Source organism: Dunckerocampus dactyliophorus, chromosome 1, assembly GCF_027744805.1.
Source record: "Dunckerocampus dactyliophorus isolate RoL2022-P2 chromosome 1, RoL_Ddac_1.1, whole genome shotgun sequence".
NCBI lineage: Eukaryota > Metazoa > Chordata > Actinopteri > Syngnathiformes > Syngnathidae > Dunckerocampus > Dunckerocampus dactyliophorus.
The window spans coordinates 9,055,566-9,081,357 of NC_072819.1; the positions used below are offsets into that span (position 1 = coordinate 9,055,566).

The following is a 25,792-nucleotide window of genomic DNA, read 5'->3' on the forward strand; positions in this document are numbered from 1 at the left end:
AGGTGGCTATCTATTCAGACTTTTCAAAATATTCCCACATTTAGTGCAATTTCATATTTTCTGTGACAATTTTCCCATTGAAAATGAATGGGCAATTTATTTGGCGCTGATTCTACAGAGGTGACAGGTGGCAGAGTGCTTGGGTCCCAATCAAGAGGTTGTCTGGTCAGTTCCTGTGGAGGATTTCATCGTGTTGTATAAAATGATATTACTTCAGACAGAAGCCACTGTGCTCTAATAACTCTCACCTGTAGCATAATTAAGGGTCAAACTGAGAGTAAATCCTAATTTATTGAGTCAGGGAGTCACACCCCATTCATATATTTCAACATTCAGTCTGCATTCTTACGTCCAACATTTCAGTTTCGGCTGTTTCTAGTCTGCTTAAAACAAATGAAATGGTACCCACTACTGGTGAAATGTCACCTAACAGTGCCTAACACATATTACTATAACTTTCCACTTGTTCTACAGGTTAACATCACTTAACAATTTAACATATATTACTATAACTTTCCACTTGTTCTACAGGTTAACATAGCTCAATGGATACGGTGGTTTGTCTAGCACTCTGAAGGTTGTGATTTCAAGCCTGGTCTAATTGTTCATCATGTTTAAAGAATTATATGACATTCTGCTTATATTTTCTTATAAAGACCTTATACATTCCACATTTCAACCTTTATATATTTTAACAGTATTTCAGTACAACTTCAGCTCAGATTCCAAACTATTCTTATATTCATTCTGCATTTCTGCATATTTCAACAGTGTTTCAGTCCAGCTACAGCTCTTCAGCTTCCAAACTACTCCCACATTCATTCTGCATTAATTAATATGAATTAATATGAATCAAATACATGATATTCTCATGATGGTGAAATATTCAAGTGCTGCATTGTGTTTTTCATGTATGTTATAGTCCGGGTGCTACACTCGTGTGTAATGGTGTTAATGATACTTTGGGTATGCTACTACGGCTATGAGTCTATTTGCAGTCACCTTATGTTGACGAGTATACATATCCGTCAGTGTTGTGTAAAATAGCAACCCTTTCCACACATGTTTTTAAGTCAATAATGGTGTGGTCTTTTTTGGCTTCCTTTGCATGTTTATTTCTAACATATGACTTCACTTCACCATTTATAATGTGTGTGGCCTTTCTGCCATGTCTCCAAAAATGCAAAGCTTTCTAGATCAGGTCCCGGGTCAGTCCACGTGTGTTTACCACTGCAGGTGGTAAATCTATGGGGGACTCCAAATAACTAATATGTTCCAGTCAAGTTACAAAAGCTGTACGTGTGGGGGTACCACCTGGTAAAGATTCTGCAAAGTACCTCAAAATCTCTGCGTTGTTCATAAATGGGAATGATAAGTCTGTAGACATCAGCAATGAGCTCGTAGCGCTCTGCCTTCCAAAGGCCATCAGCGCACTCCTCCAACAGCTCCATCAGCACCTCCTGCACAAATAAAATTGTTGCAGAGACTCAGTCGCCCGTGGGGGTGTGGTGCACTAACGTGGCACACCAATAGTGTCCGTCATAGCACATGGACCAAACCCTGTGTCAAAGTCTAGTTCTAGTTTCCCATCATAATTTCACAGAACATTTAACACTCTCTCCAGAGAAGAGATAAGGACAACGGAACACAGTCATTAGGTGATAATGCTGGAAAAACATGCTTTGAGGACATACTTCATTGAAGTGAACATCCTGCATCCCTACGTCCTCCATCATGGCTGCCTCTTCATCAATGTTTGGAGTGATGACACGGAATGCTGAGCAGCCATGCCTGAACATTCCTTCCAAACAAGGAGACAAAAGCCAAAATAAAATTATATCTATACTTAGGTGATCTGGAGTATTGTAGAATCATAGAAATAAGAATAAGCTCACCTTTCCTTGACAAGTACTCAGCTACCAGAGCAGCAACATGCACGTAGCACATGGCTGCCTGAAAGTGAAGCGGGCACAACATGTTAGCACCCAAACAGTTATTTTTGTCCCAAAAAATATCATGTAAACCTCTGAAAGGTCGCCATTCTTGTTGTGGATCCGCGCCATGCTGTCTAGCCAGGTCTTGCGTAGCTCGGGCGTGCTGGTGTATGACTTGGCCAAGCTATACTGGAGGTCCACTAACATCTCGGGGTCATTCTCGTGCTCCTTCATCTGCTCGGTGGCCATCAGCACAGTTCTGATGCGCTTGGTCAGGTCCTTCACGTCTGATGGGAAAGCAGTGTGCTGCAAAGCACACCAGGGCCTTAGCGGAGTTGCAGTCAAGTCAACGCTAATGAAATAGCCAAACCTAACTTCTGGTCACATGATATGCTTTACTCCACTCAAGCATTTTATGCGAATGAAGTACAAAATGTAAATATTGTGTGAAATCAAGTTCAATCAAAGAAACAGCTTAGTTATTTTATATTTATTGCAAGTGAAGTGGACACATGCGGTTAATTGGTTCCAGATCCAGAAAGCTGAAGTAGGATTCCTTATTAATAAATGGAATATTTTCATAGATTGAGCATAGAAAACCTGTTTACGACCTTCTAAATTCAGTTTTTAACATTATCAGATCTCTCTAGACATGAAATAACACCCCTATAGTCACCTTTATACTCGTACTACTCAATATAGTATACATAATAAGAGAAAATAAGACATAAATAAGGCTCATACTCGTGTGTGTTGCTGTAAATGTGTTCCGGTGGCATGGACAGGAAGTGACATCAGAGGTTGACTTGAGTTGCGTTTTATCTTGCCATGGATTACTACTGCAACAGTAGCCCATGTTAGGGATTCTTGTGAGACAATTCAAACCTGCAAAAAAAGCCTGTTCCCCGATGACGTTTGATGATTGTGCGTCTCACCGAACATCACAGTAACATTACTGGCACCTAGTGACCAGTGTAGAATACTACGTATCATCACAGCGTCTTTGAATGCGTCTGCTGAGTGCCTTATATTTGTATTTTACTTCATTTAGCCATTTTTATGCTTGAAAATGCTTAATTTAATACATAAAATTTGCTTATGCATGCTTTTTTTTTTTTACTAAGGCCATATTCAACCACAAAACAGCATGATTTATTAATTCATATTATTTAAAAAAAAAAAAAAACAGATTGTGCTTGTGGCTTCAATGTGGTGAGGGATGACTCTATTTAACAAACAATGGACCAGCATAAAATGTGGTGTTCTAATTGCAATTTTAATGATTTAATAGTGTCAAAACTGGTATTTCAACTGTTTTTATTATCTTTCGTCAATGAACTAACAGAAAACACGCTCGGAAAATATCACATTCGGGCTTGTAGCCTTAAAACTGCAAAGGAAACGTGTTTGTCACAATAGCAAATATGCTAATAAGACACAAATTTCAAATGTGTTTCCATTATTTTGAATAAATATATGTGCTAAGCTTCAGTTCCATGCATATTTGTGCTACACAACAAAGTGTCTGGTTGAGTTATTTTTCAAAAAGGACTACATTTACCATGAACATATACATAAGATACGTACCATCACACATCTTTGACATGAATTAGTAGAATTGTTTGAAAAAACATCAGAAATGTTCATCATTTTACATTAAGCACAAATGGGTCTGGGTTCTGGGCTAAGTAAATGAAGCTAATGAGCTAAACATCATCAATGTAGTTAGGTATGCTGCAGGAGACTGGACAACATGTGCTTTCAGACTGAAGAGTGCTTTATCAATCAATTCTTATCAGCAGTGTGGTGATGGTGTTTGTTGTGTGTGAATCACACAAATGAAGCTGATTTCATTAACATGTCAGGAATCACACAGCCGCCTTTTACCTTGATGCTTTTGTCGCTGTTTGCACAGTTGTTAATGATTGACAGAGACTGCTGGAAACGTGTGCCGCAGATGCCAATGACATCAGCTATCAGCTGGCTGACGGCAATTACCACCTGAGCAGATAATACAAATGCAGAGCAAACAGAGCTCAAATACAAACACAATGTGTTTGCAAATCAAGAATCCTTTTCTAAAAAGGGACAGGCACCTGCAGGTGGGTTCTGACAAACGATTTGCGTCCGGTGTAGTCAAAGTTACTCTTCATTAGGAAGTAGAGAAGATGGGCGGCGTCGTTACGCAGGGAGGTCAGCTTGGAGTTGCAACACTTCAGGATTTCATAGCAGAAGGAGGCGCACATGTCAGCCCGGCCATCAAAGAACGTGCAGGGAAACTAGAGGATACATTGGTGACAACATGACATTTAGCAGGGCCTTGCAAAATAAAGGCCTTTTACAGATACAAAATAAAACGGAAATTGAATGGACATAAAGCATACAGCGGATATTTCAGGTTCAGCATTCACGGCTCTGCAAATTTGTGGATTTTTGGTCAAAAATGTTTTATTCGGCCATTTTTTTCTACCGAAAACGCATCTCATTCATACTAAATCAGTAATAATTTTATACATGTGGTAATACCGGGAAAATGTACCACTGTTTTTATGTGTTTATGGCTTTATGCTTCACTGATAATGATTTTTCTTCGAGCTTTGATATATTGTACTTTGTTCAGTGGTCTTTAAACGCACCGTAGTTGTGTGCTGAGACACAAAAGTTTGCCTGGCTTCGGAAGCACTAGCTAGCTCTAGCCGCAAGACCAGGTTGACTCCGGTTCCATCTGTTCATTGATACATGATCACTGATTAGTGGTGAGGACATACTGTATACGATGTTTTAAACTTGATGTGTTTCATAAGTGTGTGAGGCAAATTCAAGGCTTAAATCGCGAGTGAACAATGACAAATAAGCCGAAATCGGAGGTCAACATCAAACTAGCAGGAAAGTTTGGAGGGGGGGAGCATCCTTTTTCTGTGCCGCTTATCCTCACTATGCAACTTTTATTTTGCTATCTTTGACAAACACAGCAGTTCAAGCACAAACGCTAATAAATCGATAATGAATAATAACGGAAACAGATTTCCTCACGAGCATTTACTACCATGTCAGAGCACTACATGCCCTCTCTCACTTTTGACAGAAGCCCCAAATAGCTGTCCTCGGCTATGCCTACCCGTAACTAGGAGCACGTAGCACATTTACACATTTTAGCTCGCAGTTCTTAGCAAAATAGCAGTGGAGAGACAGCTCGCATCTAAAAAAAAACACTTGTTAGTTGATACACGTATGCCAGTGTAGAACTGTATGAATCTCTGTTTCAGCGCAACGTAGCCCGTGACAGCTCAACTCACAACTACAGCAGATACTGTACAAATAACTTTGGTCTCGTCGAGAGAGCCATCTGCCAGGGCTTTAAAGTGAAACTTACCTTTCAATATACCCTTTTCATGTTAATCGCGCATCAAAGGAAATTTACTTTAACGTGTTAATAACGCGTTAACTTTGACAGCTCTAATGTCAACGTTTGTCATCATTCATTTCAATCACTGTACAGAAATGATTTTAGATGACCTTGCAATCAGTAGATCATTTTTTAGATAATTTACAGTCTCCCATATACGATATATAAAATACGCATCCCATATAAATACAAATACATATACACAAGATAAAAGATCGAGGAAAAGGCTTCTTGAGACGTCATCTGTACTTCTGTGAAGAAGGTGTCGGACGTTTCGCTCCTCATCCGAAGAGCTTCGTCAGCGAACTAATAAGTGCTGGTAGCTTAGGCCTTAAATACAGTAAGAGTGGGCGGAGTTGGTGTGCCAACACCCTCCTCCTATTGGTTCGTTACACTAAGCCTGGGCGGAGTAGTGGTATAATCCTATCCTGTTATTAACACCTCCGATAAAAGGGAAGTGTCGCTCCCTGAATTGGGTATGAACGACTGATACTGGCTTGTTAGCATCTATTGTTCTGGCTCGGCCCTGGCTTCACCTCATTTGCAAGACTAAGAGCTGTGGGTTTTGGTCTCAGTAACCTGCTGAACACAGGGTCCAAATTAAACCTCAAACCACCATTCCGATTCAATGATGGCTTCTGTTGTTTGACAAAAATAGCTTCCTTAACTCCTCTTTCAAACCATCTGTTTTCTTTGGCCAAAATCTTTACCTCGCTGTCCTGAAAAGAGTGATTGGTAGCTTTCAGGTGTAGATGTACTGCTGATTGAGGACCACTAGAATTGTCCCTGCGATGTTGATAAAGCCTTTTTTGGAGCATTTGCTTAGTTTCCCCAATGTAGTGCTCTTTGCATTCCTCCTCTTTACAGTGGATGGAATAGACCACATTGCTCTGTTTCTGGTTTGGAGCCTTGTCTTTAGGATGCACTAATTTTTGTCTCAGGGTATTTACTGGTTTGAAATAGGTAGGAATTTTGTGTTGCCATAAGGCAACACAAAATGGCAACACAAAATTCCTACCTATTGCCATAAGGCAACACAAAATGGCAACACAAAATTCCTACCTATTTCAAACCAGTAAATACCCTGAGACAAAAATTAGTGCATCCTAAAGACAAGGCTCCAAACCAGAAACAGAGCAATGTGGTCTATTCCATCCACTGTAAAGAGGAGGAATGCAAAGAGCACTACATTGGGGAAACTAAGCAAATGCTCCAAAAAAGGCTTTATCAACATCGCAGGGACAATTCTAGTGGTCCTCAATCAGCAGTACATCTACACCTGAAAGCTACCAATCACTCTTTTCAGGACAGCGAGGTAAAGATTTTGGCCAAAGAAAACAGATGGTTTGAAAGAGGAGTAAAGGAAGCTATTTTTGTCAAACAACAGAACCCATCATTGAATCGGAATGGTGGTTTGAGGTTTAATTTGGACCCTGTGTTCAGCAGGTTACTGAGACCAAAACCCACAGCTCTTAGTCTTGCAAATGAGGTGAAGCCAGGGCCGAGCCAGAACAATAGATGCTAACAAGCCAGTATCAGAGTCGTTCATACCCAATTCAGGGAGCGACACTTCCCTTTTATCGGAGGTGTTAATAACAGGATAGGATTATACACTACTCCGCCCAGGCTTAGTGTAACGAACCAATAGAAGGAGGGTGTTGGCACACCAACTCCGCCCACTCTTACTGTATTTAAGGCCTAAGCTACCAGCACTTATTAGTTTGCTGATGAAGCTCTTCGGATGAGGAGCGAAACGTCCGACACCTTCTTCACAGAAGTACAGATGACGTCTCAAGAAGCCTTTTCCTCGATGGACAACTCCTGTACGACTGAGAGCCTACACAGACAAGATAAAAGAGTTATACTGTCTGATGGAGTTATATTTACACAATTTCACTCACATCTGCAGTCAATTTCACCTACTATTTCAACAAATTCATAATCACAGTGCGACTGCGTTGTCGGAAATGTTGATTGTGTTGTTTAATGTGGATGTGTACTGCATTACCCAGAAGACTTAGCGCTCGAGGGGAAACCGTAAGTATATACACTGTTGAAGCTATGAGCGAGTAATGGTAATGTGCTGATAAAGCAGTACAACGTTCATAGATATTACAGTACACCACCGTTCCTGGTTCGTTAGACAAGCAACAAACATAATATTAATTAACTATTTGGATTTCGATTATGATGGTTTCAGCGGAGCATTGAGTGTGTATTTGCGCAGTACTTACACACAAATTATTGCAGATCGCCTCTACAATATTTTGCCACGCTTTGTGTCTTTGTTTTATGACTGTAGCGTGTTGCCTTTCTTTTTTATTTGCTCTTTGCCTCCTCGTAATCCTCTATGAGGATTTCCGCTTCCGTCCGGGGAAAGTGCGCCGCTCTTGTTGCCATGGTGAGTCAGTGACTCTGTGATCAATAGCGGGGTTTATTTAAGAAAGCCGCGCATCCGGGATTGGTTTCACCTGGTTTAATCCGCGTCTAATCATCCTGGCTTGGGCTTTGTGCAACCAATTAAATCTACATGCTTGTTTTGGATTGGTTGAGATCAGTCATTAATCCTGGATGTCTGAATCCTGATTACTACTGCTCCAGGTCCTGCAGTAATCTGGAGAGAGAGGGCAGGGGCTGTCACATGGGCGTAATTAATCGCATTTTTTGACATTCGCTGGTTTTCCCGGAGCGTAACCCCCACAGTATCAATCCCTGACATAAACGGCCTAATTATGAGATTATGAGAAAAAAATGATAGGTTTTCCAATAAATAAAAGAATAAATACAGTCGATTTGCGAGTTTGCGAATGGTGAGTCGTGAATATGCAGGAAACAACAGTAGTTATTATACTGTACCAATAGCCAAGCCAGTCAAGGTGGTATACCTTGTAGATAAAATTCCTGAGTGAGGTGAAGACCTGCTTGAGGGCAGCCTCCGAGTGAGGGATCTGCAGGAAGCACAGATGTAACTGGAATACTTTCTTCATCAGGGGGTTGTGGCCAAGATCCGAGTTCAACTGGCTCTGAGAGGAAACAAAGAGGCATACAGTGGTTTGAAAAAGTGTCCTTCCTGATTTATTTTTTAGCGTGTTGTGTTGTGTTGTGTGACGTGACATGACGTGACGTGACGTGGTGTGACGTTATTGTTAAGGAGGGAAAAAAATCCAAACCTACATGTCCCTGTGTGATAAAGTGATCCCCGCCCCCGCATTAACACATAACTTAACTGACATTAATTGGATCTATCAGTCGGGAAAACGTTATAAAGCCATTTCTAAAGCTTTGGGACTCCAGTGAACCACTGTGAGAGCCATTATCCACAAATGGCCAACCAAAATGACCCCAAAAGCGCATCGATGACTCATCCAAGAGGCCACAAAAGACCCCACAACAACATCCAAAGAACTGCAGGCCTCCCTTGCCTCAGTTAAGGTCAGTGTTCATGACTCCACCATAAGAAAGACACTGGGCGAAACGGCCTGCATGGGTTCCAAGAGTTCCAAAGACAAAAACCACTGCTGAATGAAAAATGAAAAAAACATTAAGGCTTGTCTCGATTCTGCCAGAAAACATCTTGATGATCCCCAAAGCCTTTGGGAAGATACTCTGTGGTATGACAAGATAAAAGCTCAACTTTTTTGAAGGTGTGTGTCCAATTACATCTGCGTAAATGTAATTTCGAATTTCAAAAAAAGAACATCATGCCAACAGTAAAATATGGTGGTGGTAGTGTGATGGTCTGGGGCTGTTTTGCTGCTTCAGGACCTGGAAGACTTGCTCTGATAAATGGAACCATAAATTCTGGTGTGTACCGTGACCTCAAGCTGAAACCAATTTGGGTTCTACAGCAGGACAATGATCCAAAACACACCAGCAAGTCCACCTCTGAATGGCTGAAGACAAACAAAATGAAGACTTTAGAGTGGCCTAGTCAAAGTCCCCATCTGAATCCTATTGAGATGCTGTGGCATGTCCTTAAAAAGGCGCTTCATGCTGGAAAACCCTCCAATGTGGCTGAATTACAACAATTCTGCAAAGATGAGTGGACCAAAAATCCTCCACAACGCTGTAAGAGACTCATTGCAAGTTATCACAAACGCTTGATTGCAGTTGTTGCTGCTAAGGGTGGCCCAACCACTTATTAGGTTTAGGGGGAAATCCCCTTTTCACACAGGGCCATTTAGGTTTGGATTTTTCTCCCTTAATAGTAAAAGGTTTCATTTTTTTCATTTTTTTCATTTTTCAAATTGTGTAAAAAATTGTGTTGTCATTGACTAATATTGAAATATGTTTGATGTGTGTGACACGCAGGGTGTAATGGTACATGTATTCGTTATCACTTTTCAGTACGGAACTTACAGTTCAGTACAGATGTGTACCAATTTCCCACATGGTACATATTAAGTGAGGGACAGGAAGTGTGCCTCACATTACGAGTCTACTCGGTAAACAAATACACTGCAGCCCAACCTTCATCCATTAAAGCTGTTTACACAAAAGCTAAGTGATTGTGTTTTGCATTTTGTTGTACCTTGCTGTACCGAAAACGAATGAACTGTGACCTGAAAACCGAGGTGAACCGAAACGTGATAATGGTGTACCGTTCCACTCCTAATATGACGTTTGACACAAGTAACACATACTGTATGTGGCATTAACGTATATGCAATGGATAAAACTATAAAGAGATGTGATTCTCAATACAACCATATCCAATCACATGAGAGACGTAATTTTGTTTGCCTCATGCTTCTATATTTAAAAAACATGTTCAAAGTGTTGTGTTCAATTTATATACCTTGAATCCCATAATGAAAACGATGAGTGTGTCCAGCACAGTAAGACACACTTCTGTAGACAAGTTGGCCTCCAGCAAGCATTGGTTGCTGATGTCCACTTCTGTGTGAGCGTACACTGGTGGCAAAAACTTAACATCAGTGTGATTTATTGAATGGGGCAGCAGCTCAACGTCACTGTGAACAGCAAACCATCCAACACATCATTGAAAGACTCAGAGTAGGTTTCTGAACCAAAATATGGTACTGGTATTGTCCAGTGACAAAAAGTAAATACTTATGATATCAGTATTTGGTATATGGTATATTTGGTATACACTCCTGAGCCAAAATTGGGAGTGAAGATGAAGTGAAGAAATGGGAGTGAGACACAATATTTTGAGCAGGATTGGGCATTGCTTGAATTTGAATTATTCCGGTTCAGATTTTGATTAAATGATTTAAATGAGGGCGCTAACCAGAGTTCTTTTTGGATGATATGTCTGAACTTCTCAATGACTTGTTTAATGATATGGACTTTTTGATCAACTTTGCTATGAATTTCTTACAGGGCTATTTTCAATCAGTACATAAATATTAAAATCCTGAAACTTTTGGTTACATTGGCATGACAGATGTAATTTATTGTTGGACTTCCCTGATTCTGATTGCTTCGAGGAAGTCTGGCGTAGCGCATCAAAGATGAGGTACTGTGTTATTTCAAAACCATAAAGGTATGAACATCATGTTGATCGTGTGCCCTCCTTTGCATGATATCGTTGTGTTGCACTGAGCTGACCACTCTTTTGAGTTAACCTTTCTTCGCTGGTGCTCGTCGGCTTCTTATTCATTGGTGTTCGCAGCTATTTCTTCCGGTCGGCAAAGTGGGCATCGAAACTACGAATCGGTATAAAAACATTTGAACAATCCCGGGAGAATCGGAATGTTATTCTCGGTTCCCATGGATGATCGAGACTCGACGCCCAACCCTAATTTTGAGTAAGCAATGATGAAAAACCAGCATCAAAGGGATATAGGCTTTTCATCAGCTGATCTAAAGTTTAAAACCTAAAAAAAATAAAATAAAATGAAACTCCCCTTAAAATAGAAATAATATTTTCAAAAAAGGAGTCAGTAATGAGTAGCTGCTGCATTCTTGTTAATCACGTCAAAAATGGGTTTGGGCATGCCTGATGCCAGTGTTTCCAGGAGGCTAGTGGGAATCTTATTCCAGGTAGTGAAGATAGCTCCACTGTCTGGAACTGATGTCCATTTTTGTAAACGTCCCTTGCCATCCATCCCCAAAAGTTCTCAATTGGAATTAGATCAGGGGAACACGCAGGATGGTCCAAAAGAGTGAGCTTATTCATCTGGAAGACGTCCTTTGTCAGGCAGGCATTGTGAACTGCAGCGTTGTCCTGTTGAAAAAGCTGCTCATTATTAGGGATGTCCCGATCCGATTTTCAGGATTGGGATCGGCTGTCGATCCGCTGCATTTTGAAGATCGGATAAAATCGACTTCTGCCGTAACCATATTAAATTCCACAAATTCATGGTTGGAACAAAAGCTTATTATTAAAAAAAAAAAAAAAAAGGATCGGTGACAGATCGGACCAGCAAGACTCTGGATCGGGACATTCCTAGTCATTACAGCACAGACAAGGGCCTTCAGTCATGAGGGATGCCCCCTGCAACATCTCCACAACCTGAAGTTGTTCCATTGATGGAAAAAGCACCCTAGATGCCCCCTCCACTCCGCCGTGTGGAAAATATCAGGCGGGATCTCCTTGTCATGCCGGTAATGTTAGAAATGCATCAGCACCGTCAAGGTTACATTTTTTTTCATCAGAGAATAAACTTCCTTCCAGCTTTCAATGTCCCATGTTTGGTGCTCTCGTGCAAATTCCAAATGAGCAGCAGTTTAGTATCATTGAAGGAAACGAGACCTTTGAAGACTTTTTTTCTTCTTAAAACCATTCTCTCACAGATGCCGTCTGATGGTTGTTAGACTGCACTCTGCACCAGTAACAACCTTCATTTGAGCCGAGGATTGTCCTGTGTGCTGACGCACAGCCAACTGGATCCTCCGGTCCAGGGCCGGTGACATTTTGGGTCGAGCGCTTGACTTTTTTGTTCCATAACCGTCAGGATCTTTGAAGAAGTTTCAAATGACTGTCTTTCTCCTTCCAACCACCAAAGGCGCACTGAGAGAGGTCTTGCTTATGCAGCTTAACAATCAAACCACGTTCAAAGAGAGAAACCTTTTTTTGCCTTTGCCATCAAGAGATCATGACAGCAGGAATACCTGACAGAAAATGACTTTTAAATCCACATTTTTGCCAAGATTTTGGCTTTTAAAGGCTGTGGTCTTAAACCTTTGATCAGCTGATCAACAGGCCCTTTTCACTTTAATGCTTGTTTGCAATAAATTGCTTAGTCAAAACATGTATTGTCTCACTCCCATTTCTTCTTGTTGCATTTTCAAGCTCTACTTAGAGCCTCCCTAAGATCCAACAGTGTAATTCTTGCAATTTTTACACTGGTCTTATATTTTCAGGAGTGTGTCTCTGTTTGAACAATTTTGTTTGACTTCGGACCATCTTACCGTTGTTGAGCATGTGAGCATTCTCCAAAGTCCCAAACTGCTGTAAGCGGGAGTGCAGGATCCCCGCCCTGTTACGAGACACAAGCAAGGATTTCCTGTCTGGACTCAGAGTCCCATCGTGACTCCTGTGGGCAGATAAAATTAACACGTGAGGAGTCCATTTCCTGAAACCAGATTTGTTGCTGTATAAATAGATTGGGCAATCAAAAGAGGGATCATGCAAAATGAGACTCTTGCCCGTGCAGGAGTGCCTAACACAGCATTAACCATGTCACAGCAATGACAAGCAAAACTAAATATTTGTTTAGTCATAAAATTATATCAGCGCCAATTACTCCACCTGGTGATGACTCGCTTCCCCACGTAACGAAATTGATGAAGGCAGACTCTGCAGGACGTAAATACATATGAGATGTGTGTGTTGGCATACGCACTTATGCAGGATTGTTTGCTGCGACTGCATACTTACTCCAATAATGTAAAAAATTCCATGAGCTCAGATGCCATTGCTTTGTTCCAGTAAGCAAAAAGGGCTTCTGAGGGTGAGAGAAGCAAGGTGCTAAATAGAAGGTGTCCTGATTGTCTAAATGTTGAACACAGTAGCAATGTTCAAACTGACAGCAAAAAACATTTTTTTCAAGTATAATTCAATTTCCCACAGGAGTGCAATCTATGCGGTTGGTGTGGTGGGGTTGTGGGGTCATTGTCTAATTTACATAAGTGATCACGATGCATGTGCTTGTAGTTGTAATGGACGCTGTAGGCGAGAGGAATAATGTTGTGGGAGAGTGAGTAAAAGACAAATATATTTAAAAATAAAAAAGTCGCTAGATTTATTGTTCTTTTTGAAAAAGAGTATGTACAGGGGTCTGAATACAATGCTAAATGTATGGAGTTCCACCGACAAGCTACATTCACCGACAGTCCCATCATAATGGGTTAAGCGAGGGCAAATATAGATAGATAGATAGATAGATAGATAGATAGATAGATAAATAGATTTTTTTTTTTTACACTAATCGCAGCACTCTCACATTTTTCCAAAATATATTAATAAATCATCGCTGTTTCGTGGTTAAATATGGCCTATTATTAGTCAATAAAAAGTATATTGAAGCAAATTTTACATATTTTTTTGCCTAAATGAAGCATTTTCAAGCATAAAAATACTAATTTAAGGCCTTCACAAGACATTGTGATGATACAGTATATACAAGTAGTATTCTACAATGGTCACTAGGTGTCAGTAATGTTACTGTTCAGAAGCAGAAGCATCAGACTTGAGGCTTTAATTTCAGATTTGAATGATCTCACAACAGGCACAATAATCTCCAAAACGGGCTACTGTTGCAGTTGTAACCCATGCCAAGCTCATTCATTTCATTAATTTTCTGTGCCGCTTAATCCTCACTAGGGTCCTCACGGAGGAGTGCTCGAGCATAGCCCAGCTGTCTTTTCGTGCAAGAGGCGCGGTACCATGCCAAGCTGAAAGTTAGTATTATGTTTACTGTATTGGGTAATACGAGTGTGAAAGTGACTATGGGGTGTTATTTCATGTCTAGAGGTCTCTAAAAAAATGTATTCCGAAGGTCGTAAACAGGTTTTCAATGCTCTAATTATGAAAATATTCCATTTATAAATAAGGAATCCTACTTCGCGGAAATTAGCTTTTCACGGTCAGGTATGGAACCAATTAATGGTGATAAACGAGGGATAACTGTAAATAAAGATGCATTATTAGAGCAAAAAAATACCTTCTGACATGCTCTTAAGGATATGCAGGAAGCACATGAGCAGGTTTTTGACTTCATCCTGTTCCAGTTTGTCACAGCGCAGCACAGAGCTGCCTGGAGCTGAGGCGCACTGCGAGAGACACAGAAAGTAAAGTCATGCCAGAGAAAGCACTTCGGCTCAAAGCACACAGAAACTCGCAGTAAAAACAACAAATTTTAAGTAGAAGGTAAGAGAGTACACAGGCAAATCCATGCACGTTTGCTTCAGCGATTCCCAAGGATTGGGAAACCTTTAAAACATGAAAAAAATGGATGAAGCACACACTTGATGGGGGACACCAAGAAGAAATCAAATCAAGCACACGTTCCTGGTGGTTAAACCAGAAGTGGAGAGAATACTTGTACAGTGGATCCCCGATTCTCACAGGGGGTTACATTCTGAGAGCACCCGTGAATAGCAAAAAACTGCAAGTAACTGAAACGCCCACAATAAACTCAACCCAAATGCCTTCCTCACTCACGGTGCAACTAAAAATAATACATTTGGAAGACACAATGTAACAATACGCCGGTATTGAAATGAACACTTACACACTGATATACTGTACATGCAAACCCAGACTAGCATGTACAGTATAACCCACAAGGCATGTTGGGTATTTGTTTAAATGTAACAATTACCCCCAAGACAGGATAAATGAGATGGGTTTTGTACCAACAGCCTAATTATGACAATAAAAGCACAAAAGCGTGGATTTTCCTGGCGTATATGCGGGGATCCACTGTACTGGTATGTTTTCCCCATCATCTCCAACCACCTGCATCTTAGGGCCAGCCTGGCCTGCTGCAGCTGGAAGGGGTCCAGCAAGGAGGGAGTAGTCCATGGTGAAACGATTGCTTGCATGCTTTAGAGGCAGGTTCACAGGATGCAAGGAGAGAGGCGGCACATTGACTGAGTGACTCCTCCTAAATGCGTCCTTGTGGTGTTGGGACGTCGGAGAGGAAGGGGGACTCTATGTGCAAGGTGTATGGTAGTTCGAGAGTGCAAAAAAAAAATGGTTCTAAAATGTGACAACATACATTTTGATGTTTATGCCTACCTTCTCCAAAGAGTTTGTCTGGTCTCTACTCTTGTCCAGCAGGCTGTTTCCAGAGTCAGTGGAGACCAAAGAGCCTCTGGAGCCTGCATGGTGAACCGAGCCAACATTGGGGGTGGAACTGTAAGGTGAGGCTGCAGGGACATACAAATGTAAGCACTTTAGGACAGTAGTTTCATTGCATTTATTTCTAGGTGAATATCAACTTTACATTTACGGATTTAAGTAAACCATCAAAACTATCCATCTATCCATTTTCTATACAGCTTCTCCGCTTTTAGAGTCGCGGGGGCATGCTGGAGCCTATCCCAGCTGACTTCAGGCGACAGGCGGGGTACACCCTGGACTGGTCGCCAGCCAATCGCAGGACAAACAACCATTCACACCTACGGACAATTTAGAGTCGCCAATTAACCTAACATGCATGTTTTTGGAATGTGGGAAGAAACCGGAGTACCCGGAGAAAACCCACGCACGCACGGGGAGAACATACAAACTCCACACAGAAATGCCCAAGGGAGAATCAAACCCAGGTCTTCCCGATCTCCAGACTGTTACTTTGTTGGCCAACGTGCTAACCACTAGACCACCGTGCGGCCATCAAAACTAGAGCTCTCAAACTCAAACAGTAAGTATGTCACAGAGCTCGTTTTACATCACTACGTCATTTACTACTGGATCTGAGAGTGCACGGAGGAAAAATCATTGTCAGAAATAGGGTTCAAGGAGTCCAGAACCAACCACAGCAGCCAGTCAAATTTCTGGACTTCACTGAAATATAGTGAATGTAGTGTAACTTTTTCATGGTGAAAAAGATGTAGGAATGAAGCTAAACTTGAAAAGCTTCGGATACGCAAAAAAGCAGTACCCCCGTAGGCAGCATTTGTACACAAAATAGTACAATCTAGCTTCACTGAGTAGTTCACCAAGGAAGCATTGGACTCACTGGTTCCAGAGATAACGCCAAAGACTTCTTTGTGAAGACCGCTGTCCATGTAAGTGCCATGCTTCTGGGGGGTCACCATGAGAGAGTCCTCCATTGGGTTCTGGCAACCAAACAACAAAATTAGAAAGGGAACGTCTAAAACAGCGGTAGGCAAACAACGGCCCGGGGGGCACATCCGGCCCGCCTAGCGTTTGAATCCGGCCTGCTAGTTGCGTCCAAAGTATTTAATTTAAAGTTTTAACATATAAGAATCAAAGTAGCTTTCCAACAACCTCACCCATGACAAGTCAACAAATATGTGACACACAACCTAACCTACACACTGAACTGTTTGGGACGTAAAAACGGAGGGACGTTCACTTTAATCATCCATGTTTTATCGTTTATGGTTCATATCGTATATCACACATCCTTCATTCATGTACATTCTGGGTGTCTGACTTAAAAACACTGTAAAATTTAATTTCCTGATTTGATGTGGTCTGATTTTTAAAGTGCTGCTGAAAAAAGGGACACAAGCACATATAGCAGATTGTATGACACTTTTACAGATAAAATATGACAAATAATGCCAGGTGGACTCTTGGAATTATAAGATTAAACTAGTGTGTGTGTATGAAATATATAGTCTGGCCCCTCCAGCCAATTTTGTCAAGTCAGTGTGGCCCGGGAGTGAAAAGGTTTGCCCACCCCTGGTCTAAAACGTATATATTGATATCGTATATCCATTGATATTTTGTAAAGCAACACATGTACAGTAGATATGCTAAGAAGAAGGGTTGAGCGATCAATTGAAAAATAACCAAAACCAAAATTTTGAGCTTCTAATTGATGTAAAATTACTGTGTCGGTTATTTTGGGAAAAAAACCTGCATCTCAGCTTTGTGTGTATCTGAAAAAGCCCATTATTAGTATCAACTTTAGTCTTTGCTTTTTTTTTCCCCCCCATTTTTGCTGTTGTTTTTTTTCCAAATATTTCAACTTTCTTCTTAAATAATCCTCGTAAAATTTATTTTAGTAATAATATGACTTCCTTGTCATAATACTATAACTTTTTCCACAATCTAATTCTCCAAAAATTACAACTTTATTTGTTGTTTTGTTTGTTTCTCATAATATTACCAGTTTTTTTAAAAGTAACATATATTTTTTATATTTCAACTCTATGCTCCTAAAATGACATTACTTTTTCTTCAAAATATTACTCAAATATTATTCAAAATATTAGTTTATTCTCATTAAATTGTGACTTTTTTTCTTGTTAACATACAACTCTATATAATATTTTCATTTTTTTTTCCTAGAATTAGAGTTGGTTTCCCCTCCATGTGTAATGTTTTTTTTTTTAATTTACAACTATTTCAATATTTTTATAATATTGTAAATAATAATTGACTAGATAAGAATAAAAATAACATTAGAGCAACCTGGGGTATCTTAAATAGTATTATAAAGAACAATATTAAGAGAGCAGACTACCCTCACTATTTCATATTTCATGACATGAATGAGGTAGTTCAAAATGTGCAACAATTATTTTGTAAATATTGGACCAAAATTGGAAGAAGAAATTCCAAAACTACACACAATGGAGAAATGAAATGATATTATTGATGGGAATCTCAATTCCATGTTTCTCACTGCTGTAACTAAAAAGTAAATCACTGACATTGTCAAAGATTTTAAGGCAAAAACATCAACTGATTGTCATGGAATCGAAATGGAAACAATTAAAAAGGTCATCAATGAGATTGTAGAACGGTTAACATATATTAGTAACTTATCGTTTCAGACTGGAAAATTTCCCAACAAAATGAAAATAGCTAAAGTGGTTCCAATTTTCAAAAACGGAGATAAACATCAATTTACATGCTACCGACCAGTTTCCTTATTATCTCAATTTTCTAAAATTATCGAGAAGCTATTTAATAACAGGTTGGACAAATTTATTAATAAGAATGAATTTCTAGCAAGTAGGCAATACGCATACAGAGCTAACATTTCAACTTCTATGGCACTGATCGAAATCACGGAGGAAATTACTACTGCTATAGACCACAGAAGATGTGCAGCTGTAGTATTTATTGATCTGACAAAAGCCTTCGATACAATTAATCACAATATTTTAACAACAAAATTAGAAAGGTACGGAATCAGAGGATTAGTTTTGAATTGGGTTCAACGCTACCTAGGAAACAGGAAGCAATTTGTAAAGTTAGGAGAATACACATCTGGGAGTTTAAATATTACGTGTGGAGTAGCCCAGGGGTCCATATTGGGACCAATACTGTTTAATTTAACATACAAACCCTTTATTTTTAAAATCACAGCTATTAGAATTTGCTGATTTAGTACATTTTCAAACTGCTAAAATAATGCATAAAGTTAATAATAATTTGTTACCCAAAAACCTCATACAGTATTGAGAAACATGATCTTAGGGGAAAATTAAATTTAAAACACTTATATGCGAGAACAACGCTGAAAACCCACAGCATTTCTGTATGTGGAATTAAACTATGGAACGGATTGAGTAAGGAACTCAAACAATGTACAGAGATGAGCAAATTCCAAAAACAATACAAGCAGTTGATGTTTGCTAAATACAAGGCAGAAGAGTCTTGATTATTACAATGATTGTTCTGTCATGCTTGTTTTTTATTTGTATTATTTATTATTAGACTGATTATTATATAAAAATATGGCATGGAATACAGGAAGTGAGTAATATGTGCTGTACAAGATGTGGAATGGATGGGGGGTAGGATTAAATAAGCTTTGTTTCTTCCTACTCCTTTTGGACATGTGGAACTGTGACATGATGATTCATGAGATGTGTTCCATTGTAACCTTCATGCATGTTCAAATAAAATTAAACCAAACCAAACCAAACATCCTTCTTCTAAAATGTTTGTAATAATGGTAATGGTTTAATTTTATTTGAACATGCATACAAGTTACAATGGAATACATCCCATAATTCAATTCACAGTTCCACATGCCACGCTTTGGAGACCCCTGGTTTAAAACATCCAGGACTGGGGCATATTTACAACTCCTAAGTGACACGGTGCTTCAACTACAATTTGCTTCGCTACCACAAGGTGTCACACTTACCTTGTGGTGGTTTGGAGGCCCAACTGCCTTGCTTTCTAGCCGGTGGACGTTCTCCTGCAGCATGCCAAACAAGGGCAGGTAGAGGGTGGCAAGTCTGGCCAGGTGGCTCTGGAATGGAAGTAATGATAACTCTTAAATACAAGTCAATGACAAGTGAGTATTAAGAGATATTTGTATAGATTGAAGGCCATGTCCAGGCATTTTCTCAGCACTTTGGCTATTTGTTGATATATAAAAACTTAGGTTTTTGTCCTTATAGACTTTTGTAAAACTCAGACCTGTGGATGAGTAAAACTGAACTGAAAAACAAAGTAATTTGTGGTACTAAGCACAAAAAGTTATTTTCAAACAAGGAACACTTTCACCTTGAGCACCCAGTGTACATACTAGGATGTTACATGACACATCTTTGGCATGAATTAGTGGTATTTTTCTATTTGACTTTGCAGGGAGATCACTAGGATTGACCGCTATGGGGCCTTCAAGATTGTCAAGGAACACGTGCGCACAACCGAGTGGCGTCCATGCTTCTGTGTTCCACTTCTGTGGTATATGCCCATCATTTTACTTAAAGATTAAGGTTAAAACACTGTGTGTGTGTGGATGTAAATCAGGGGTGTCCAAAGTGTGGCCCCTGGGCCATTTGCGGCCGGCGGCTGTTTTTTTAATTGGCTCGTAATTTTATGAGAAAATATTATGTCGTTTTAATACAGTAGCTTGGAGTTGAAATATTAAAGTAAAAACATGTTCTTTTTTTAAAGCCGTAATATTATGAGAAATAAACTAAACAAACGCTGTTAAACTTTAATTTCTGGAAAATTATGTTGGGGAAAAAAGATATAATATCATTGGAATAAAGTCCAAATATTATGGGAGTAAAGTCATAAAATTACACAAAAAAATGTACAAAGATTATTTAAGAAGACAACTTCTTAGCATATCTCCATGTGTTGCTTTACAAAATATCAAAGTGGCCCCTGCAGTCTTTCACTTTTCATTATGTAGCCCTCGCTGAACAAAGTTTGGACGCTCCTGATGTAGATGTTAATGTAGCTCTTGAGCGTTTTTGAAAGTATCCATGCCTGTGTGGACTGAGTCAGATGGACAACTCACTTTGGCAGCATAGCGGTCGTCAAAGGCATGTTTCATCATCAGTCCCTTCAGCACCTGGACGGCAATCTGACAAACCTCTGGACTCTCCTGTAAGGCGCCGCCCACCTCCCTCAGCAGCAGACCCACCAGGAAGTGGTTTCGACAGAAGTCATCGCTCAGCGAGTAGTCCAGTTGAAGATCTATAGACCAAAATGGAATACCGATTCAAGAAGGTCGAGATGTCGAGAGTAATAAATCATTTAGCTTACCTTGGAACCTCTGTACCCGGCCTTTTCCAAAGGGCATAGGAAGGTTGAGAGGGACGTAATGCTCATGGCTGCATACAATCCTCAGGAACTCAAATTTAAACTCGTGCAACGTCTGGAAGAAAAATAACAGAAAGCTTGCAATACAGTGGGGGAAAATAAATATTTGATTATCTGCTGATTTACCCCTTCACAAAGATACGAACAGTACAGAACATTTATGGTAGCTTTATTGTACAGGAAGATGTGCTTGCGGACTGTGCTCCCACCTCCCTTGACATCTTGATGCAACTCCTCCCTTGTCATTCTGGGTTGCTCCCTCACCTTTGACAGCTCTTTGGTCTTGCCCATGGTGATCTTTTATCTACATAATGAGTTGAGATTAGGAGTACTTTCCCGACCTGTGGGGATCAAATACGTCTACTTTTTTTTTTTCATTCTGTCTCGCTCTGTTACAATACACCTACCATAACAATTCTGGACTGTTTACATCTTTGTAAGGGGAGCAGCAGGGGATCAAATATTTATTTTTCCCATTATCTGGCAGAAAGTCAGATAGAGCAGCAGATAAAAACCTTGGGGTCGCCAGGTAGGAAGAAATTCACGTAGTTATTGATCTGCTTGAACACAAATCCTCGGTCCATGAAGGTGAAGCAGCGCTGATGTGGGAATAGAAATAATGCTAATTATTTAAGAATTGATGCTATACCATCACTGTGACTGGAGTACAACTAAACCCTAGGGCAGGGGTGTCCAAAGTGTGACACGGGGACCATTTGTGTTTATTTACTGGAACATTCTAAAAATATAATTTAACAAGAAAACAACAAAAAAAATAAACATCAGCAGTAATTGTACAAGATTACAGTCAAAATATTGAGAGAAAAAAGTTGTAATTTTATTAGAATAAAGTCAAAATAATAAGAAAATAAAGTAGGATTCTAACAAGAAAAAAAGGCACAATTTTACAAAAATAAACTCATAATATTACGAGGAAAAATAACGAGCTAAGAGCTAAAATATTTTTTTTAATTAAAGTTAAATTACTTATTATAACAAACAAAACCAAATAAAGTTGTCATTTTTGGAAAATTAGGTTGTGGAAAAAGTTACAATATTACAAGAATAAAGTCATAATTATGAGAAAAAAAGAAGTTGTAAAATAATAAATCGCAATTAAAAAACTAAAAATAGAAATAAAACAACAGCAGAATTGGAAAAACAGCTGTAATTTTGGGAGAATAAAGCCAAAATGTTAAGACAAAAAAGATGGATTCTAATGAAAAAAAAAGTTGCAAATTCACAAGAATAAACTCAATATTATGAGGAAAAAATTTTAGTAGCAAAGAGCTGAAATATTGAAGACAAAAATATATATATATTTTTAAAGTCATAATATTATGGGAACAAAGTAATAATTCCGAGAAAATAAATTGCAAGAAGAAAGTTAAAATAGTTGGAAAATTTTAAAACAAACAACAGCAGCAGAATTGAAAAACAGTTGTAATTTTACAAGAATAATGTCAAAATATTAAGAAAAAAAAGTTGCATTGTAATGAGAAAAAAAGTCCCAATTTTACAAGAAGAAAAGGTACGAAAACTATTTGAGGAGAAAGTTGAAATATATGTAATATTGCAGAAAGAAGAGCAAACCAAAGTTGATACTAATAATATGCTTTTTCACCTATATCACAAACCTTAGATGCTGTTCTTTTCTTGAAATGTATACAGTATAACTTCTTAGCATATTTACATGTGTTGCCTTACAAAATATCAAAGTTCCATTTCCTCCTTCCATTCTTTCATTTTTCACTATGTGGCCTTCGCTTGAAAAAGTTTGGACACCCCTGAATCTAGATGCTGGGAAGACCCCCTACCTTAATGAAAACTGCCAGGCTATGGTTGGCATTGCGTGCCACGTCCAGGTTGTCCTTATATTTCTGGGTTATATGAGGCATCAGCATATTGACCAAGGTCTCAACAGCATGGTAGAAGGAGCCTGGAAAACGTTGATGTCTTGCGAGCTGGTCAAGAAGGAGAAGGGACATTAGAATAATGAGTTGGGGGTTAGTGATAGAGCGAGTGAAGTAACCACGACGGAAGACCTGCCTTGACTTTATCACTCTGGATGAGATAATGAGCCATGGCTTTGACAAGCGCTTCAAAGAAGTACCAAGAGTGCTGAAAAACAAAAAGTTACATTTGTCACCTACACAAAAGAAACCTACACAAAACAATTACTAAGCCGCTACTTCAAGCTAAAATTGTGGCTGGTTTTTCATGAAATTTAGTATGTTTAGCATGTACATTTATAGGCATGGTTTATTTGCTTCATGAAACACCACCAGTGGAATCCAGTGGTATGATGTCCACATTTACCTCCAAAGGAAAGGGTGAAAAAACTTTTATGTACAACCTAAAAGATGATGATGTCTTTTCCAAGACTCTGTAAAGACACTTATAATAGTCTTGGTGCTAAGCCGGAGCCAAGTCGAAATGTTGGTATCTATGGAGATCACCCGAAAGAAAGCTAACAAACTGATTTTTACCAGTGTCGGAGCCAAATGTGACTGTTTATAATAAACAGAGAGAAAACTATCATCATGAAGTCAGCACAAAGCGGCAGACAGGCAGAAAAACTCTGCCAAGTGTCAAGGTCAGATACTCTGGTGCTTGGAGACGCAGCCATATCTAACATAAATATAAACAGAATAGCTACTTCCAGCTATCCAAGTGCCACTGTCTCTGACATCACAAAACTGATACCTGAGGAACTGGCAAAACACCAAGGGATGAAACTTCTGATACTTCATATTGGTACAGTGAATGTCAGAGAGTAACAGTCTGAAACTTAAAAAAAAATTCATGAACTATTTGAGAGTCTTGATAGAGTGGCAATACGAACGTTCATCAGTGGACCTCTCCCAAACATGAACAGGAGTATGAACAACTTCAGCCGGCTGCTTCAGATAAACACATGGATGTCCAAAGTCTCTGACGGCAGAGGACTGCACTTCATTGAGAATTTCAATCTCTTCTGGCAAAGAGAGGATCTGTTCAAGGAAAAGGCCCACACCTGAACAGAGGTGGAGTGAAATGACTGACAGACAACCTCATCCACGCTTTGAGGCAACACAATAGGCCTGGACTAGATCCTGTGCTGCCACCGAGAGACGAGAAGAAGAGCGAGACAAGAACTCCTGCCTCGCCACCTCAGGACCCGGCAAAGGATTCAAGGATTCAGCAACTGGAAGCTGTTCTTCCAGAATCCACAACGAAGATTTCAGATGCATCAGCTCCTCCCTCACTTTCATCACGGGCCTCACCACAGGTCTGGGACCCACTTGCTGCATCTACGCCCTCCAGAGATGCTTCACTACTGTTCCCGTCTCCACCATCACCCATGAGATTTCCTGACCGTCTTGAAAGCTTAGTCAAATCAGGGATTAAAATGGCTCCCTCATTCCAGACATGCAAGATCAAGGATTCTATCCTCAAAAAAGAAACGGGCCCCTCTCCCTCCTCAGGCCACTCCACCAACCAAAGCTGTTATTCCCAACAGCGTCAATGCTGTTGTCTAGGACATTAAGGGCCTCTGCGTTGCTAAACCTGATATCAACCAGAGGCCCAGGGAGGGAGTGTTCTCGCCTAAAACAATAACTGTCAAGCCACATAGATTGGTTAAGAGACAGACAGTTGGACTGTCGGATCAAAGCAATCTAATCCACATCCCTTGCAAGAACACAGCGCCCAGTTCAACTCTAGCTAATCTTATACATACTGTACTCAATGTCAGATCTCTAATCCCTTTTGTGTTTTCTTTGACCTGTCTGTTACAGCCAAACCAGAAGTTGGATCTGCAGTTGTTCAGGAAAGACTCATTTATGACAGCACAGGGACACAGTTTATGGCAAGGATTAGGTTTGAAAACACCCTGTGTTCTAACGTTGATGGCCTGTTGAGCTCTTATACATCAAGTGTTGTAAATGTCTTGGATACCATTGCTCCTGTCAAGGTTTGAATGGTTTAAAGTAGGCAAAAGGCACCATGGAGAAAAGAAGAGTCTGTTACAGCACAGAAAAGTGAGTGCCGGAGAACCGAACGGAAATGGCGCAGGTCAAAGCTCCAAGTTCATTGTAAGGTTGACAAAGAAAAGCTACATGCTTTCAGACAAAAATTGCGTAGAGCCAGGGAGAGTTATTTTTCTGAAATCATTACCAACTGTAGTAACAACTCCTGTGTAGTGTTTGCTACAGTTAACAGATTAACAATCCCTCCAGTTTCACCGTCATTACAACTCATTTTTACATGCAAGTGCAATGACTTTGCATTATTCTTTCATGTTATTCATTACTCTTTCAAAGTTCAACGTATAAGAAATGCAATCATTTCCACAACGCAAATAACTATTCTGCAGCCAGCTAGACACCTCGATCTGACACATTTCACACAAAACAGTCAAAAGAGATCACCTGCTGTCTGAGTCCATAAACATGCCGCCTCGATGAGTTACGCACTACATTTCTAAAGTCTGTGCTGAGCAGTTTGCTACCACAACGCAATCATGTCGTTAACACCTAACGTCAGACTGGAACATGTCCAAAGGCCCTAAAAACTGCTGTCATTAAGCCTCTTCTTGATGCCACAGTACCATAGGCCCGTATCAAACCTGCCAGTTTTGGGAAAAGTATTAGAAAAGGTTCTAACAGCTTACTGACTTTCTCCTTTCTAAGAATGTGTTTCATACTTTCCAATCAAGCTTTTGGCCTCATCACAGCTCTGAGACAGCTCTGATCAAGGTGACAAATGATATCTGTCTGA

At 39.8% G+C, this 25,792-nt stretch overlaps 1 protein-coding gene across 3 annotated transcripts in view; it reads right to left on the reverse strand.

Moving 5' to 3' along the window:
* Window positions 1–25,792, reverse strand: part of LOC129181192 (dedicator of cytokinesis protein 9-like) — a 106,915-nt gene that overhangs the window by 12,366 nt on the left and 68,757 nt on the right. For all 3 annotated transcript variants that reach the window (XM_054776021.1, XM_054776005.1, XM_054776014.1), the window contains exons 26-45: window positions 23,081–23,152; window positions 22,849–22,995; window positions 21,547–21,630; window positions 20,975–21,086; window positions 20,727–20,905; window positions 19,614–19,721; window positions 16,497–16,596; window positions 15,554–15,684; window positions 14,475–14,583; window positions 13,190–13,256; window positions 13,061–13,108; window positions 12,721–12,845; window positions 10,139–10,254; window positions 8,226–8,363; window positions 4,031–4,213; window positions 3,822–3,935; window positions 2,025–2,240; window positions 1,896–1,953; window positions 1,695–1,801; window positions 1,338–1,460 (exon numbers count right to left, since the gene is read on the reverse strand). In XM_054776021.1, coding sequence (XP_054631996.1) covers window positions 1,338–1,460; window positions 1,695–1,801; window positions 1,896–1,953; window positions 2,025–2,240; window positions 3,822–3,935; window positions 4,031–4,213; window positions 8,226–8,363; window positions 10,139–10,254; window positions 12,721–12,845; window positions 13,061–13,108; window positions 13,190–13,256; window positions 14,475–14,583; window positions 15,554–15,684; window positions 16,497–16,596; window positions 19,614–19,721; window positions 20,727–20,905; window positions 20,975–21,086; window positions 21,547–21,630; window positions 22,849–22,995; window positions 23,081–23,152 — 2,337 coding nt within the window. The remainder of the gene's footprint in view (window positions 1–1,337; window positions 1,461–1,694; window positions 1,802–1,895; window positions 1,954–2,024; window positions 2,241–3,821; window positions 3,936–4,030; window positions 4,214–8,225; window positions 8,364–10,138; window positions 10,255–12,720; window positions 12,846–13,060; window positions 13,109–13,189; window positions 13,257–14,474; window positions 14,584–15,553; window positions 15,685–16,496; window positions 16,597–19,613; window positions 19,722–20,726; window positions 20,906–20,974; window positions 21,087–21,546; window positions 21,631–22,848; window positions 22,996–23,080; window positions 23,153–25,792) is intronic.